General features: G+C 42.9%; 1 protein-coding gene across 1 annotated transcript in view; it reads left to right on the top strand.

Annotated features, from left to right (window-relative positions):
- The window catches only part of slc17a8 (solute carrier family 17 member 8), a 44,421-nt gene continuing 31,113 nt past the window's right edge, over nt 1–13,308 (top strand). The window contains exons 1-2 of the mRNA XM_034176785.1: nt 1–237; nt 5,255–5,510. Coding sequence (XP_034032676.1) covers nt 137–237; nt 5,255–5,510 — 357 coding nt within the window. The 5' untranslated portion in view covers nt 1–136. The remainder of the gene's footprint in view (nt 238–5,254; nt 5,511–13,308) is intronic.

Consider the following 13,308-nt stretch of genomic DNA (forward strand, 5'->3'; position numbering starts at 1 on the left):
GAGCCACAAATTCAAGAAGGATGGGGAACAGCTTCTAGTGGAGTTTATTACTTCTCAGAAAACAGTGAGATAGTGAGGCGTCGAGGCGCTGCTTTGAAATAAAGGCAGAGAGAAAAAAAGGAGACGTGGAGGAAAAATGCCTTTTGGTGGCTTAACAGGTTTGAAGGAGCAGTTGCTGAAGCCTGGGAAGGAGGAGGTGAAGAACACAGTGGGTGACTCTCTTGGAAAACTGCAAAGGTGAGAGGGTTTGAAGGGGTGCTGCAAGTGTAACCTTTTATTAAAGCTATTATATATTTGAAAGATGTGAAGATGCAAACACTTGAAGATCAGTGTGTTCTCAGACATCCTGATGATAAATAAATATTTGATGATTATGATTCACAGGCAACAGCAGTATTAAAGAGTTTATTTTATTATATTTGTACATATTTCATATCATACACACATATGTCATACAGTGATGTGTGTGTACGCATGTGTCTGGAGGGGGGACTTAGGGAAGCACGAAGCATGTCTGAAAAGTAATGTGTACAGTAACTGTACATGACTTTCTATATTACAAACAGTAATATTTTTTACTTCATTTTCCATGAAAGTAGATCAATTAGGCATTAAAATCAGTGACAGTACATTTTTTAAAACTACTTCTGTAATTTCCTTTTTAAATAGAGCAGATAAGATTGTAAAATTACCTGTGCAAAGTGGGAATATGGGCAAAAATCAATGAAATACACACACACACATACACACACACACACGCGCACACATATATATATATATATATATGCAGTGCATCCAGAAAGTATTGACAGTGCTTCACTTTTTCCACATTTTGTTATGTTACAGTCTTATTCCAAAATGGAGTAAATTCATTTTCCCTCAAAATTCTACTCTCAACATCTACTCACAACACTCCATAATGACAATATGAATTATTATTATTATTATTATTATTATTATTATTATTATTATTATTATTATTAATATTATTATTATTATGTACATTTATTAATATTAAAAAACTAAGAAATCACAGAGTGTGTGCCAGTTACAGGGACATCACACTACTCAGCCTCCCTGGTAAAGTCTCTACTCCAGGGTGCTGGAAAGAAGGGTTCGGCTGATAGAAGAGGAACAATGTGGGTTCCGTCCTGGTCGTGGAACAACCAACCAGCACTTCACTCTCACAACGATCCTGGAGGGTGCCTGGGAGTATGCCCATCCAGTCGATATGTGTTTTGTGGACTTGGAGAAGGCATATGATCGAGAACCCTGGGACATACTGTGGGAGGTGCTGTGGGAATATGGAGTGAGGGGGTCCCTTCTCAGGCCCATTTAATCTCTGTACTCGCAAAGAGAGAGCTGTGTTCGGGTGCTTGGCAGTAAGACGGACTCATTTCTGGTGGGGGTTGACCTCCTGTTTGGTGGGCTCAGGGTCTCATCACTGCTTTTTGCAGTTGATGTGGTCCTGTTGGCTTCATCATCCTGTGATCTCCAGCACTCAGTGGATTGATTCGCAGCCAAATGTGAAGCGGCTGGGATGAGGATTAACACCTCTAAATCTAAGGCCATGGTTCTCATCAGGAAACTGATGGACTGCCAACTCCGGGTAGGGAATGCGGTGTTGCCCCAAGTGAAGGATTTCAAGAACCTCCGGGGCTTGTTCATGAGTGAGGGGACAATGGAGCGTGAGATTGGCCAGAGAATTGGTGCAGCAGGGGCAGTACTGCATTCGCTCTGTTGTACTGTTGTGACAAAAGGGAGCTGAGCCAAAAGGCAAAGCTTTCAATCTACTGGTCAATCTTCGTTCATTCTCTCAGCTATGGTCATGAGAGTTGAGTCATGACAGAAAGAACTAGATCGCAGGTACAAGCGGCTGAAATGGGCTTCCTCAGGAGGGTGACTGATGTCTCCCTTTGAGATAAGGTGAGAAGCTCAGTCATTCATGAGGAGCTCAGAGTAGAGACATTGCTCATCTCATCTGAGATGGTTCGGGCATTTGGTAAGGATGTCCCCTGGGCGCCTCCCTAAGGGGGTGTTCCAACCATGTTCAGCAGGGAGGAGACCCCGGGGAAGACCCAGGACTAGGTGAAGAGATTATGGCCTGGGAACGCCTCGGGATCCCCCAGTTAGAGGTGGTCAATGTGGCCTGGAAAGGGATGTTTGAGGTCCCCTGCTGGAGCAGTTTCCCCGTGACCTGATCCCGGATAAGCGGTTGAAGATGAGATGAGATGAGATGAGATGAGATGAGATGAGATGAGATGAGATGAAATGAAATCACATGTACATAAGTATTCATACCCTTTGCTCAATACTTTGTTGATGCATCTTTGGCAGCAATTACAGCCTCAAGTCTTCTTGAATATGATGCCACTAGCTTGGTGCACCTTTCTTTGGGCAGTTTTGTCTGTTCCTCTTTGCAGCACATCTCAAGCTTCATCAGGTTGGATGATGAGCTTCAGTGCACAGCCATTTTCAGATGTCTCCAGAGATGTTCAGCTGGATTCAGGTCTGGGCTCTGGCTGGGCCACTTAAAGACATTCACAGACTTGTCCTGAAGCCACTTCTTTCATATCTTGAATGAATGAATGAATGAATGAATGAATGAATGAAAACTGTTTATTTCGAACATTTGATACAACAACAATTACAAGATAGATCAGTAAAGACAACAACAAAAAGTTCCTACTGTGTACCCAACATGTCCGAAAAGGGGTAGGGTGAAGCATCAGCTTATTTATCCCTATCCCTTCTTCCCCACAACCAGTAATACCCTTTGCCACATATACACATAGATTCCTACACACCTAAACCGATATCAATATATATATATATATATACATATATATACACATACACATACATATACACATCAACATACATACACATATACATACACATATATACACATATACATATATACACATATATATACACAAACATAAATATACACCTACACATACCTACTTACATACAAAATACTATATATTTACAAGCCGAAGCAAGCCGAAGCTTGGCTGCGTGCTTAGGGTCATTGTCCTGCTGAAAGATGAACCATCGCCCCAGTCTAAGGTCAAGAGTGCTCTGGAGTAACCTACTCCAGAGCACTCTTGACCTTAGATCCAGGATGTCTCTGTACATTGCTGCATTCATTTTTCCCTCAACCCTGACTAGTCTCCTAGTTCCTGCTGCTGAAAAACATCCCCACAGCATGATGCTGCCACCGCTATGTTTCATTGTAGGGATGGTGCCTGGTTTCCTCCAAACATGACGCCTGGCATTCATGCCAAAGAGTTCAATCCTTATCTCATCAGACCAGAGAATTTTATTTTTCATGGTTTAAGAGTCCTTCAGGTGCCTTTTGGTAAACTCCAAGGCGGGCTGCCATGTGACTTTTACTAAGGAGTAGCTTCTGTCTGGCCTCTCTACCACACAGGCCTGATTGGTGGATTGCTGCAGAGATGGTTGTCCTTCTGGAAGATTCTCCTCTCGCCACATAGGAATACTGGTGCTCTGATAGAGTGACCATTGGGTTCTTAGTCACCTCCTTGACTCAGGCCCTTCTCCCCCAATCACTCAGTTTGGATGTGCGGCGAGCTCCAGGAAGAGTCCTGGATCTGAACTTCTTCCATTTATGGATAATGGATGCCACTGTGGTCATTGGGACCTTCAGAGCAGCAGAAATGTTTCTGTACCCTTCTTTGTGCCTTGAGACAATCCTGTCTTGGGGGTCTACAGACAACTCCTTTGACTTCATGCTTGGTTTGTGCTCTGACATGCACTGTCAACTGTGGGACCTTATATGTAGACAGGTGTGTGTCTTTCCAAATCATGTCCAATCAACTGAATATACCCTAGGTGGACTCCAATTAAGCTGTAGAAACATCTCAAGGATGATCAGTGGAAACAGGATGCACCTGAGCTCAATTTTGAGCTTCATGGCAATGACTGTGAATACTTATGTACATGTGATTAATTAGTTTTATTTTTTAATACATTTATAAAAGTAAGTCCCTTCGGCTGCTCCCCTGTTTTTCGCTCGGGTTTGCCACAGCAGATGTAAGGTGGATCTTGCATGTTGAACTGGCACAAGTTTTACACCGAATGGCCTTCCTGACGCAACTCCACATTACATGGAGAAATGTGGCAGGGGTGGGGCTTGTAATTTTTAATACATTTATATATATATATATATATATATATATATATATATATATATATATATATATATATATATATATATATTGTCATTATGGGTTTTTGTGTGTAGAATTTTGAGGTGTAAAATGAATATCATTTGTTTTGGAATAAGGCTGTAACATAAAATGTGGAAAAAGTGCTGCACTATGAATACTTTCTGGATACACTGTATATGCCGAAATGTCCTTAACAAGGGAATGATCTTGATTTTATATTTTGTCAAATGTAAAGATGTTGCAACTCTTTCCATTTGCACACTTATGACCACACTATTGATATAATCAATGTTATAGCCACTAATTTAGAGTGGAGCCTATAAATACTGTATCAAGGTCTCTGTTGGGATGTTTTACTGGGAACGTGTAGAGCTACTTGAGGCAGATAAAAGGAGCTCATTAGTGTAGGGAACTGTAGGTGTGGGGCAGGTATGGGAACAGTGGGGTGTGATTTACCTGATAACAGACGTGTTGAAACCTTTTTGAATCTCAAGCTTTACCTGTCTTCCACAAGACAACAAAGACACTCTTGTTACTGTCCTATTATTGTTTGCATCTTTTATTCAATTTCGGCAAATGCGGATGATTATTCATGCACTTGGGAGTGCACATACCTCTGCCAGGGCTTCACAGTCCCAGCCCCAAACCAAATTCCAGTGCTTAGTCTGCTTTTTTGGACCAACACTATCTGAAAATACATTTGTCCTCCAGATCCAGATCATCATGTGGAACTGAACTAAAGTTCACCTATAATAACAGCAAATCATGAGATACATTCATGGCTTTTCCCAAGAACAATGATGCATTAATTTGCAAGAAACGAATCAAAATGTCCAAAAACTGCCATATTTTGCGAGGTTAACTTGGAAAAAATTTTTTTTGGGGTCCATCTCTTGACCTTCTTTGACCCAGGCCCCACTACTCCACTGATTGATTAAATGTGGATAATGCAATTTTGTGTAATCCTGCTAAAAATTATGTATCAGTCTAGCTGAATGGAAATGGTGACTACAGATTTTGCTCTTTCTGTCATATTCTTACTTGAATTTGTGATATAGAAAAATAGATGGTAGTAATGTTGAAGAAGAAGACCACATTGAACTCACAGAGGACGGATGTCCGGTGGCAGCGGCCCCACGTGCTGCACCACTGCTGGACTGCAGCTGTGGCGGTTTGCCCAAGCGCTACATCATCGCTATTCTCAGCGGTCTGGGTTTCTGCATCTCCTTTGGCATCCGATGTAACCTTGGTGTGGCTATTGTGGAAATGGTCAACAACAACACTGTGTATATCAACGGGACACCAGTGCTTCAGGTAGCAAGAGACAAGATCGATGTGTGTCTAACTTTTAACTTAATCAACTCCGTTCACCTTTTGTCACTTTATTTGTTGAAACTTGTTGAAACTGTTTGTAGAGTTGCTTTGGAGTAGATAATTGCAAAGTATTTGTGCAACTTCCACAAAACTTGATTTTAAAAATATTGGGCCTGATGTAGATAAATTTTGGTTTACCTCAAAGTCAGGTGTGCCACTTTGTTGAAAAGAGTTTAAACCACACACACTTGAAAAGGTTGGTGTCTGTAGATGGGACTGGCATTACTAGTTGTGATGGGTCTGAATGAACTAAACAAATGTTGAAGAATTAGAGGCAGAAAGTTGATCAGCCATAGTATAAAGTTATGGGAAAGAGAAATAGAAGCTACGCTTAGAAAGGAAGTGAAAATCTGTGAGCAGCAATATGGTTTCATGCCAAGAAAGAGCACTACAGATGCAATGTTTGCTCTGAGAGTGCTGATGGAAAAGTATAGAGGCCAGAAGGAGTTGCATTGTGTTTGTGTACTTAGAGATAGCTTATGACAGGGTGTCAAGAGTTGTGGTATGATATGAGGATGTCTCGAGTGGCAGAGAAGTATGTGAGGATGGTGCAGGATATGTACAAGGACAGTGTGATAGTGGTGAGATGCCCATTAGGTATGACAGATGCATTCAAGGTGGAGGGGGGATTACATCAAGGATTGTCTCTGAACCTTTTCTTGTTTGCAAGGGTGATGGACAGGTTGACAGATGAGATCAAACAGGAGTCTCCGTGGACTATGATGTTTGCAGATGACATTGTTGCTTGTAGTAGGGGTAGAGAGCAGGTTGAGACTAGTCTGGAAATGCAGAGATACGCTCTGGAGAGAGGGGAAATGAAAGTTAGTAGGAGCAAGACTGAGTACATATTCCTGCTCCTACTGACTACTGACTACTCCTACTGGCTACTCCTACTGGCTACTCCTACTCCTGCTCATACTCTCATTCACACATGTGTGTGAATGAGAGTAGGAGTAGGAGCCTGTTGAAATAGTGTGGTTACAAGGAGAAGAGGTGCTAAGGTATATGGGTTTAAATACTTGGGGTCAACTATCTAAAGTAATGGAGATTGTAGTAGAGAGATGAAGAAAAGAGTGCAGGCAGAATGGAGTGGGTGGAGAAGGGTGGCAGGAGTGATTTGTGACAACCTAGTCTAACAGATTGTCGTGATTCAGCAGCACGAAATATACATTAATCTATTGGTTCGTCATATTGTCACGAAAGGTGCAAAATATTTGTCATGGAAGCACAAATTCATTCTAATTCATTCCGCAATGGCTGCACGTAATACAAAGTGTAGCGGGGGTGTCAGGGTTAGGTTATGGTTAAGGTTAGGGTTGGGGGTAGGAGTAGGGTTAGTAATAGTGATGACGGGAGGATGAAAAAAATGTGAGACTGGGCTGTTTGTTACAGAAGGATATTTGCAAGAGTGAAGGGGAAAGGTGCAAGACAGTAGTGCGACTGTTGTATGACTTAGAGACGGTAGCAATAACAAAAAGACAGGAGGCAGAGCTGGAGGTGACAGAGCTGAAGATACTGCAATTTTCTTTCGGAGTGACAAGGATGGACCAGATTAGGGGGGCTGTGCTGTGTGTGTGTTTCTCTGGGTAAACCTGAAGTTGCATCAGGAAGGGCATCCAGTGTAAATACCTGTGCCAAATCCCAATATGGATGTGTGCTGGATCCACTGTGGTAACCCTGAACACGTGGGAACAGCTGAAACACCGCCACCATATCAGAGGGACAGCTCAGGTTGGATGGTTTGGAGACACAGTCAGAGAGACGAGATTGAGATGCTTTGGACATATGCAGAGGAGGGACCCAAGGTATATAGAGAGAAGGATGCTGAGGATGGAGCCACCAGACAAGAGGAGGAGAGGGAGGCCAAAGAGGAGGTTTATGGATGTGGTGAGGGAGGACATGCAGGTGGTTGGGGTGACAGAGGAAGATACAGAGGACTGGTTGAGATGGAAATGGTTGACCTGCTGTGGCGACCCCTAATGGGAACAGCCGAACAAAGAAGAAGAAAAAGTGAATGAAATCCCAGCCAAGATTTGTTTGTCCTGGTCATTGTTTATTCACCAAGTTTTCCATTTCAGCTTCAAATCAAATGCATCACTGATGTACTGCATATTGTCAGCTTTTTATGGAAAAAGGACAACACAATGAACTAAACCAAGAGCAGGAAGTTACAATTAGCAATAAATAGAATTAATTGAATGAACTGGGTGTGAGCCAAATGAGCCAAACCTCATGTTGTTCCTTCAAGACATAGCAGTGAATGACTCAATTGTTACACCAGTGGCAGAGTATAAAGAAATGTGAAACATTCGGATTTATTTATTTATTTTTACATTAATCAATATTATAGACTGAATGATTTTTCAGTTAGGCTGAATAAAAATAAAAGATAGATCACTAATCAAGTGACGTTGGGGAGCATGTACTGGTCCTCATCACTAAGGCACCTGTGTGCTGGATCATGCACAGAGAAATGCACCACATGGCCAAAATGTTGAAGCTGATGCTTCCTCACACTGCCCCCTCTCATTTGAGTCTCCTTAAGTAAGCACTTGCTTGTCACAAAGTAATTCCAGTGCGACACAAGGATCCTGCAAAAAGACCTGGTACCCAAGGTCACTGGTATGTGGTCGAAGAGTAACTTCTTGGGTGTAAAACGAGACTGTTCCAGGTGCCTAGAAGCAAGAAGCTGGTACTGTATCCTATTAAGAATAATGCAATGTGACAGGGAAGGCCCTGGGACATAGAGCTGGGGAGTTGTTGTCTTCCATGTGATCATTCTTTCCTTCCCAGAACGGGACACGTCCTTTCTTCCTGTCTAAAGGCATGATGCCCATCTCCTACACTGAAGCAAAGATTGTTTGCAGTCCCAGGAAAATAGCATCTCCACTCACCTGAAGGAGGTCAGCTCCAACACTGCAGATTGTTGGAGCTTTATCTGGCCTTTACAATGACCAAATTTTGGTGGTTCACAGTTGACCAGAGAATTGGACACAAGAACTCTGGCACTGGTGATGTCTAATATCACAGCAGGAGGATCAGCCTCATACAGTTGCTTAAAGTAGCTGGCCCAAAGTGACAGTTTGGCAGAAGCATCTGTCATGTTTGAACTATCTTTCACCATAACTGCAGTGGGACGAGGCGTTGGTTTTTGGAATTAAGTATTTTGATCACTCTGTAAGCAGGCCAAGGGACATTAGACCACAGACAGTGAGTAACATGATCACAGATTCTTCTAACAAACACCTCCTTGTCCACTCCTTGTCCTTGGCCATCACAGCCTCATTTCTCAGCTCCTTGTACAGCCTAGAATTACCATCAGGCCATGCACAAGGACTCTTCTGGATGATACTCACTGTGGTCTCAGATATTTTCGAGGACTCAGTGCAGAAGTACTTCTACAATCCATTTAAATTGCTACTTGTGCCCATGTCTGTAAATTCCCCAGCCAGATTCCTTGCAGATTCCTGATAAACAGCTGACATCTGACTATATTTTATCTTGGGGACTGAGCAGGCAGTAGTCTGAGAGACTTCAAATGAATCCTCAGGGAATCCACAACATGTCTGTCATCAGAATTCACAAACTGAGCACTTCTGCAGGCTCTGCGTTCTACAGAAATCTCCAGCATTTTCCCATGAGAACACGATCAGATTCCAATGCAATCTTCCAGCCTAGTTGGTGACAGTGGTCACACTGAAATCACACATGATCACCTCTGTGGCAGTCATCAATCACTGAGTGAAGCTGCAAATAAAAAGTCTCCCTCACAGAGATATCACTCACTGCAGTTGTAATATAGACTGAAGCAACGGACACAACACCCAATGAATGGTTGAGTTTGAACGTCATAATATACTCACTGACAGAGTTAACATCCAGCACCATTGAAAGGAACTGGTCAGCCACAGCAACAGCCACTCTCTTTGTATGCTGGCCATTGGGGCAATCAGACCAAAAGTAGATTTATCCAGCCACAGAGATATGGACACTTCAAGGTCTTCACAGGTCAGACAGCGCAAACACTGCAATGTGGAATTTTCCATACTTCCTCGACAGCAGTAGACTGTGATCATCCTCGCTCAAGTAAAGGACATTCCAGGTGTCAAAATGCATGAGTCCCCTCAGGTTTTGCTCTTGGTGGCACCGTGAAGTGGATGCGCTTGCAGCACTTCAACAGTCGACATCCTCCAAAGACTCTTGCCGCTCTCCAGTGGTGTTTTTTTCTTTTCCAGAGATGAAGATCCAAACACCATCCCCTTCATAGCATGATCATGTACTCCTATAGTCCACCACACAGTTTGCTGAATCCCCAGAGTCCACTCCAGAGTTTTCTCCACTCCCAGAGCCAACTTCAGAGTTTGCTGCTGCCAATAAGGCCTCTCAAGCAGATGCTGTAGCCACAAGGGCCCCCTTAAGAGGCTGCTGCAGCACCTGCTGAAGAAGATGCTGCAGTTCCTGTTCTATTCTGTGAGGCAGCTGAAGGCCAGCACACCTCATCAACACCAATTACTGTCTCTTAGGGCCCTTACAAATGGCACACCCCACCTGTCACTCTCCTTCATGTTTCTGAGGTGGCTGAATGACAGTGCATCTCCTCTTTTCCTCTCTCCAAGGCAGCTGACAAATATATATCTTCCTGTGATGCCGGGGTCTGGAGCAGTTGACATGGTGCTCCTCATCAGTTGCTGTCTCCAGGGTGGCTGACAAGCGGCATGCCTTATCTGTTCTTGTCTCTGGTGTGACTGACAAATGCTGAGTCTCATCTGGGCACCTAAATAGCTTCTGGTTTCAAGGCAGTCGAAGACCACCATGCCTCATCAGCTCCTGCTCCATGTTTTGAGGCAGTCAAAGGCGGATGCGTCTCACCTGTCGTTGACTCTGAGGTGGCCGAGAATCAGTATGTCTCACCTGTTCCGGCTACTGTCTCCAAGGTGACCCAGGGCTGGAATGCCCACCTGTACCAGTGTCCTGGACAGTTGTTACTCTGGGCTTGTTCTTGGTTCTGGGTTGGCTTCCCTGCTTCCCATCTGCTGTCTTCTCTGTACTCTGATGGCTGTATGGCTACTTGCCTGTGAACCTGTTTGTCCTTTGTTCGCCATTCCCCTTTTGACCACATTGTTCTTTCTTGTCTGCATGACTGATCCACAAATGCAAAGTTTGTTCTTCATTGTCTAGATAGCCACCCCCCTAATGTTTTGTCTCTACATTGTTCCTTGTGCCACTGGCCCCCCCTCCCCCTCATGTTTTTCCTGTCCCATGTCACCTACTCAGCCATTCCTCCTGATGTCCTTCCTGCCCTCTGTTGCCCACATGGTCATTTCCCCAATGTCTTGTCTGCCCTTTGTTGTCCCCAAGACCATCCTCCAGCCTCCTTTTAAGAAGCCCAAGAGTGTTTTAAGCAGAGAAGATGGCGCAACAACAGAGAGGAAGGAGAGACATTCTCTGTATGTCTCTGTATTTCTTTCAAAAATTCTTGAAAGGGTAGTTGTAAAACAGCTAACTGATCATCTGCAGAGGAATGGTCTATTTGAAGAGTTTCAGTCAGGTTTTAGAATTCATCATAGTACAGAAACAGCATTAGTGAAGGTTACAAATGATCTTCTTATGGCCTCGGACAGTGGACTCATCTCTGTGCTTGTTCTGTTAGACCTCAGTGCTGCTTTTGATACTGTTGACCATAAAATTTTATTACAGAGATTAGAGCATGCCATAGGTATTAAAGGCACTGCGCTGCGGTGGTTTGAATCATATTTGTCTAATAGATTACAATTTGTTCATGTAAATGGGGAATCTTCTTCACAGACTAAAGTTAATTATGGAGTTCCACAAGGTTCTGTGCTAGGACCAATTTTATTCACTTTATACATGCTTCCCTTAAGCAGTATTATTAGACGGTATTGCTTAAATTTTCATTGTTACGCAGATGATACCCAGCTTTATCTATCCATGAAGCCAGAGGACACACACCAATTAGCTAAACTGCAGGATTGTCTTACAGACATAAAGACATGGATGACCTCTAATTTCCTGCTTTTAAACTCAGATAAAACTGAAGTTATTGTACTTGGCCCCACAAATCTTAGAAACATGGTGTCTAACCAGATCCTTACTCTAGATGGCATTACCCTGACCTCTAGTAATACTGTGAGAAATCTTGGAGTCATTTTTGATCAGGATATGTCATTCAAAGCGCATATTAAACAAATATGTAGGACTGCTTTTTTGCATTTACGCAATATCTCTAAAATCAGAAAGGTCTTGTCTCAGAGTGATGCTGAAAAACTAATTCATGCATTTATTTCCTCTAGGCTGGACTATTGTAATTGATTATTATCAGGTTGTCCTAAAAGTTCCCTAAAAAGCCTTCAGTTAATTCAAAATGCTGCAGCTAGAGTACTGACGGGGACTAGAAGGAGAGAGCATATCTCACCCATATTGGCCTCTCTTCATTGGCTTCCTGTTTTACTTGTAGTTCCTAGGGTTTGAAAGAGTACAATGGGAGGCAGAGCCTTCAGCTTTCACGCTCCTCTCCTGTGGAATCAGCTCCCAATTCAGATCAGGGAGACAGACACCCTCTCTACTTTTAAGATTAGGCTTAAAACTTTCCTTTTTGCTAAAGCTTATAGTTAGGGCTGGATCAGGTGACCCTAAACCATCCCTTAGTTATGCTGCTATAGACGTAGACTGCTGGGGGGTTCCCATGATGCACTGTTTCTTTCTCTTTTTGCTCTGTATGCACCACTCTGCATTTAATCATTAGTGATCGATCTCTGCTCCCCTCCACAGCATGTCTTTTTCCTGGTTCTCTCCCTCAGCCCCAACCAGTCCCAGCAGAAGACTGCCCCTCCCTGAGCCTGGTTCTGCTGGAGGTTTCTTCCTGTTAAAAGGGAGTTTTTCCTTCCCACTGTAGCCAAGTGCTTGCTCACAGGGGGTCGTTTTGACTGTTGGGGTTTTACATAATTATTGTATGGCCTTGCCTTACAATATAAAGCGCCTTGGGGCAACTGTTTGTTGTGATTTGGCGCTATATAAAAAAATTGATTGATTGATTGATTGATTAACAGTGATTCAGTAACACGTTACCTACCGGCTTGATGGTGCAGGGATAATGTTTGTAGTTGACCTCATCATGAATGAGCTTACCTTTCCCACCCAGTGTAGCAACGTAATAACGCCTGAGATGAAGGTCATCACAGCGATACCTGGCTATGGGAAAGACGTAACTTGAATGTACATTCTATAACATTCATACAATTATTAATATCAAAGTAAGCGATGTCAGCAGCCAGATCCTAAATTCACCTGTTTGAGGAGAACTTCGTTTGTGTGCTGCAATCTCATGTACCACACTCGTGGCTTGTGCACACAAGGAGAGAGAACCACACACTGATTTGCTGGGCAATGCGCTCTAAAGTCTGCCTCTTCCCTTGTTGCGTGATTCAATTCAGAATCAGAATCAGAATAGCCTTTATTTAACTCCCGGTTTGAACTATACTCTCTGTGCAGGCATGTATAAATTAACACTAAACACTAAATAATTCACAATAAAAATGTGTAAATAAAAATAAAAATTTCCCTCTTAAAACACTTTTATTCTCCTCCATATTTTGGTCATTCTGCCAAATCAAACTGTTTTTATAAGGACACCAGCATTCACAGGAATTGCTGACAACTGAGTCTGCAGCCATCATTAATATCAAATACATTAAGTAGTAAAATTACCAGCATAGAGAGT

Source organism: Thalassophryne amazonica, chromosome 8 (assembly GCF_902500255.1).
Source record: "Thalassophryne amazonica chromosome 8, fThaAma1.1, whole genome shotgun sequence".
NCBI classification, from domain to species: domain Eukaryota; kingdom Metazoa; phylum Chordata; class Actinopteri; order Batrachoidiformes; family Batrachoididae; genus Thalassophryne; species Thalassophryne amazonica.